The following is a 5,541-nucleotide window of genomic DNA, read 5'->3' on the forward strand; positions in this document are numbered from 1 at the left end:
AATTTGGTAGCTATAGCGACATGCATCACTAGATCCAAGATGGATGAAGCCACTAGAAAAACAAGAGGCCTGTTCGAGTTGATGTGAGTTATTGCCAACCCAGTGAGGAAGTTGCCAATATCTGACCAAGGCGATTAACTGTTTAGAAACGGACCAAGTCCCGCATCTCGAGCACATTCAACATCGGTTTTAGATGAAGAAAATACCCAAGGAAACATCGTGCCGCAATACAAACCGTATACCGAAGGCCCAAAGAATGATCATAATAAATATTTCCCACCTCTCCGCACCATGGTGTACCTACCTCGGGTGCCACCGAGCAGCACCCGTCTGTCTTGTGGTGCACAACATGGTTGATGGGGTACACAAGTCTGGTCAGCCGCACTTTGGAGGAGCACAAAGAGTGAATTGGCGAGATCATGATTCAGAACCCCTTTTCGCCAAGTCATCATCTCTAACTCATCGTCTTCGCCAGAGCACAATCAAGAGAGTTTTGTCATTTCAAATTAAAGTTTCTGATGCGCTCGCTGGATCGGGTAACCTCCCCCAGACGACCTAGGCAGCGTAGGCGCGGCAAAGCACTCTTGCTATTGGTAACCTTTCAGCGCTTGTTTCACCTTTAGTGGTCCACTAACACCCTAACTGGCCAGGTACACAAACAAAATTTGAGGCAACGATGAAGTGCGAAGCTTGTCTTATTGGTATGTGTTGTAGGATCGTTCGTGTATAGTGGGCTGTAGTGGTAATTCTTTTGGCTGTCCAGGTGACTAGAATGTGGTGTTCTTGATGTCAAAACCTACAACGCAACAACATGTACACATGGTCAAAGAAAGAAACCCCATCGTCAAGTTGGGCAGTTCTGTTCAGTTATCCAGAGGTGAATCGTATGTCAGCACTATGGCAATTATCGTAAAGATCACCAATCAGAGAGACACGTAGCCGGACGTAAGATCTCCTTGTTGTCGTGTAAGGGTAAGCTGACCTCGAACTGGATCTTGGTGAGAGCCCTGCAGGAAGGATCGAATAGCAGGATCGCCAAAAAAGCTTGTTTTGATAGGCTGTCGTCAGTTACCACCAACATGTTTTGTCCACAATGTTGGGGATGGGTGCAGTAGCTCAAGCGCCCACTCAGCCAGACGTTATCTTAATGTCTACCGTGTACAACCTACTGCATACAGTAGCACATGGTTGTAGTCACGGTGGATCCTCGGGCTTTCTGCCTGTCATTTGCACTCAGTCCCTTCAGCCCTGAGGATCTTTTTCTTCCCCTTTCCCATGCATCCATCTGTCTGTCTCCAAACAATCTCAAACAGGCTTTCATATGTGACGGATGAAGCAACGCCGATAGCATCCAGTTCCTGGCTTGGCGACAACAGCAAGATTATCTGCGTGGCTGACGCTCACTCCGAGTTTGTGTCACGAACAGCAACAACAACAAGAACAACCTTAACCCAACCTCCTCAGAACAATGGAAGACAGATCCAGCCGGGCGGCCGCGAACGCCCCCGAGCTAGCACCCTGGGAACATGCTCCTTACCAAGGCATTGAACGAGCTCCCTCTCCTCATGATCACCCTTCATCATTGCAACAGCTACATCACCCAGAAGGCCAACCAGGCCTAGAACCCGCTCCGCACTCCACCCTCGAAGTCAGCCCTCACCAAGTCCAAGACGATAAGCTATCCTCCTATGAGCCAACATCCACCATCTCGAGCGCCTCTCCATACCAGGCATACATCCTTGCTAAACCGTACGGAGATTCACAATATGGGAACATTGGCTCGGTACCTGGGATAAGTACGGTTGCGGAATCAACCGCAGCCGGGATAAACGACAAGGAAGCTGGTAATGGCGACGGGGATGACAACGGCAAAAATAAGCGCTACTGTTGTGGCCTGGGGACTAAGAGACAGGTGGCTTGGTGGTTGTTGGCGATTGGGATTTTCCTGATTGTGGTTGGAGTCGCGGTGGGGGTGGGGGTGGGTGTTGGTGCTGGGAAGGGGGGTGGTAAGAAGGATGAGAATAGGTGAGTTTGTTCTTTTTTTTCTTTTTCTCTTGCCTTTGGAGGTGGATGCAGGTTGAGGAAACATGACCGTTAGAACATGAACGGCCGGGGTAGGCTCGGGGCATGACTTACTCCACCTTTCCTGCCTTGGGCCCTCCGGGTCGGAGACGGGGCGGTGGTGGAGTCGTCTTCGCTGTCCTTGGCCGGGCCTGTTCCGTTCATCTCCTATCTTGCATCTCCCCACCCCAAAATCGTTTTTCGGTTCATCACTAACTAGCTGCATTTCTCTCAGCCCGACGCCAACCACAACAACAACAACAACAACCACCGCCCACCCCTCCTGGACACACACAGCCAACCTCCCCCCACCCACCGCCTACGCCACCATCACCCCTTCAACATCCATCATCTGCCCCAATAACAACCTGACCCTGTATGCGCCTTCCAACGATACTGTGACCACATCGTCCAGCCACGGGAAGGGCTATCTATTGCTTTGCGACCGAGACTACAACTCGCTAGCCGGAGCCGAGGAGATCACGCACCGGGAGTCCGACTCGATCGAGACGTGCATTGATCGGTGCGCCGAGGTGGACAATTGTATCGGGGCTGGGTGGGGGAACTATAATGGGAAACAAACTTGTTGGTTAAAGAGTCGATTGGGACATCCTGGGTGGACGCCGGGGTGGTATATGGCCGTTAGGGAGGATGCGGTTTTGCATGATGGGACTGAGGGTGGGTTGACGGGGGATACAGAAACGGGGTAATACCGAGGCTCTGGGATTTCGAGTATGGGATTGGACTTTTGATAATGAGTTAGGAAGGAAAATCATGAAATACAAAACCTCTTCCGAATATGTGGCATATGCGCAATCGACTTTGGGGCACGGTGGTTTTGGACGATGATATGGTTGTGGTAGTCAAGAATTATGAAAGATTACGAAACTGGTAGAGTACCTCTACGTAAAGTAAATCGCAGGGTGCGCATACGTCTTCCCCTTCTCAAACATCAAAACAAAACAAAACAAAACAAAACAAATAAAACAAAACAAAACAAAACAGGCTGCCGCTAATAAAACACAACTCGCCAAAAACAACCCGCGTTGCTCACCCACCTACAAACCCCCATAATTCACTTCTTCAACTTCAGCACCACCCAGGCAGCCAACCTCCACCCAACAATGATACAAAACATAATCCCAATATCCCTCCCCTGCTTGCCTGGCTTATATCCATACTGATCCAACACGCCCTGCCCCCTAATCAGACACTGATCCGCCAAATCAGTCTGGAACATGCACTGGCAATTGCTCCCATTAACACCCGTCATTCCCTCGGGCAATTTTCCACACGTATACACCCGATCCTTGAACTCGTTAATCATCATGTTCTCAAACACATACTTCTGATAGTCCCAGTAATGGAACACGTATTTGTAAAACACGTTCAAGATCGTCGGCTGCACCATGAACCCATCGACGCTCATCCACAGGCCGTTGGCGAAGGCGACCAAGGCAAGGGAAATAACAAAGGAGGGGAAGAGCGAGGACATAAATACCACCAGACTTTCTGCCGCCAAAAGGTCGCAGAAGAGCCAGAATACCCAGGTGAAGAAGGCGGTCGCTGTGGGTTGGAAGTTAACAAGCCAGTAGGAGATGACGGAGAACAGCAAGGAAAAACCAAAGAGGTAGGGGATGCCGATCAGAAAGTTGGAGATGATCAGGGCTGTAGGGCCGTAGAGCCCGTTGCGACGTTCTTTGACGTATTGGAAGTAATCTTCGAGCCAGGCGGGACAGTAGGCGACGGCCATGAAGGACATGAAGGCGGAGCCGCTGGTGGTAATGAAGCCATGATTAGCACGGAGATAGAGAAGAAATGGTAAGAGAAAGTAAGACTTACAAGAACAGAGCGTTGATGAAAGGAATGATAGACTCTTGAGCAGCATCCAGTCTCACCCAGACAGTACCAACCATGATGGCGAGACCAAAGTACATTGCTGCCCTGATGCCATACGCTACTACGTCTCGATAACTCTTGACGAAACTCCGATGGAGTAGTGTTGCCGTACTACCGATTAAGCCCGGCTTTCCCCCAAGTCCGGCGGTAGAGGTATCAACTTGCTCACCACCTCTGGCTTCTGCCTCGGCTACCGCGGCAGTTAACTGTTTCGATCTCTCAGATCCTTGCCAAGCAGTCTGCATGTCATCCAAAGCCTTGACTGCCTCCTCGCGCTCGGAAGCAAAGTCGATGTTGACCAAGTCAAGCAGGAACTCGGCCGGATTGACATGAAGCGGCACCTCGTGCCCCAAGGCCTCGTAGTGCTCCGTAACGCCCGCGACAGGGCCGAAGTAGTGCATCTTGCCAGCGGAAAGGAGCATGAGCTTGTCGAAGAGATTGAACGTTGCTGTGGAGGGCTGGTGAATCGAAGCAATGACGACCAACTGTTTTGTTTGTTTCTGTTAGCCACGAGTTCCCTGAACCAGGTAAATATCAGCACAAGGGAAGGAGCCTCACATTATTCCTCCTCGCAACCTCCTTTAAATACTTGACCACCTCCCACCCGGCCTTACTATCCAACCCACTCGTCGGCTCATCCAGAAACAGAATTCTCGGACTGGTGATCAACTGACTTGCCACGCTCACCCTCCTCTTCTGCCCACCACTGATTCCCTTGCGAATCGGCGTGCCGATCAGCGCATCCTTCTGCCCTCTCAGCCCAAAAGCATCAAGTAATCCTTCAATCCTGGCAATTCTCTCCCTCTTGGGGAGAACCTTGGACGAGCTGGCAAGTCGAAACGAGAAGTCGAGAGTCTCCCTCACTGTGAGCGACCCGATCAAAGTATCTTCCTGCTCGACGAAGCGGGTGATCTCACGGAAGGTAGAGGTGGAAGTGGGTTGGCCGTTGATGAGGACAGACCCGGAGGTGGTGGTGCCACCGCCGGAGGCGGAAGGGAGGGGGCGGGACGCGAGGAAGTTGAGTAGAGTCGTCTTGCCGGATCCTGAAGGGCCCATGCAGGCTAGGATCTCGCCTAGTGAAGGGGAAAAAAAGACAAAGAGGTGTTAGTGGATAAGGCGTTTTGAGAGGTGGGTCGAAAGGGAATGGGAAGACATACCGGCTTCTACGATACCCTCCACATTGTCGACAATGTTCTTTGGTTCCTTCGTCTCTCTGTCCTTGACTGTTACCGTGACGCCCTTCCAGCTGATGTTCTTCACCGTGGTGTTGACGAGATGGGATTCGGCAACGGCGTGTCGTTCGATATCAATACCTTCGACGACGGGATTCTTCCGCTCGACGTTGGTACTGTGCTCGGAGGACGAGCTGGAGATACCCATTGTTGTTGTAGTTGTTGAACGGTATGATTGGTAGTAGTGAAGTGATGAAGCAACTCAAGACTCTGGATCCACGATATCCCGAACAGAACAAAGCGCAACAGATACCTGACAACCGGACTTTTCCACAAAAACACATTCCATCTCTTTGGGGGTTCGAATCCGACCCTTATATGGATCGTCCAGCGTTCACATCTCACCCCC

At 51.1% G+C, this 5,541-nt stretch overlaps 2 protein-coding genes across 2 annotated transcripts; one reads left to right on the plus strand and one right to left on the minus strand.

The window, feature by feature from the left end:
- Window positions 1-1,347: 1,347 nt before the first annotated feature.
- NEUTE1DRAFT_125060 (uncharacterized protein) lies at window positions 1,348-2,857 on the plus strand (the record flags this gene model as incomplete). The annotated part of the gene is made up of 2 exons (XM_009856557.1): window positions 1,348-2,025; window positions 2,297-2,857. The coding sequence occupies 2 exons, from the start codon at window positions 1,469-1,471 to the stop codon at window positions 2,769-2,771; spliced, it is 1,032 nt and encodes a 343-aa protein (XP_009854859.1).
- Window positions 2,858-3,136: 279 nt separating this feature from the next.
- On the minus strand, window positions 3,137-5,340 carry NEUTE1DRAFT_88656 (uncharacterized protein; the record flags this gene model as incomplete). The annotated part of the gene is made up of 4 exons (XM_009856558.1): window positions 3,137-3,836; window positions 3,904-4,445; window positions 4,648-5,021; window positions 5,118-5,340. 4 exons carry the CDS (start codon window positions 5,338-5,340, stop codon window positions 3,137-3,139), a joined length of 1,839 nt encoding a protein of 612 aa, XP_009854860.1.
- Between the last annotated feature and the right edge of the window lie 201 nt (window positions 5,341-5,541).

Source organism: Neurospora tetrasperma, assembly GCF_000213175.1.
Source record: "Neurospora tetrasperma FGSC 2508 unplaced genomic scaffold NEUTE1scaffold_22, whole genome shotgun sequence".
Lineage (NCBI taxonomy): Eukaryota > Fungi > Ascomycota > Sordariomycetes > Sordariales > Sordariaceae > Neurospora > Neurospora tetrasperma.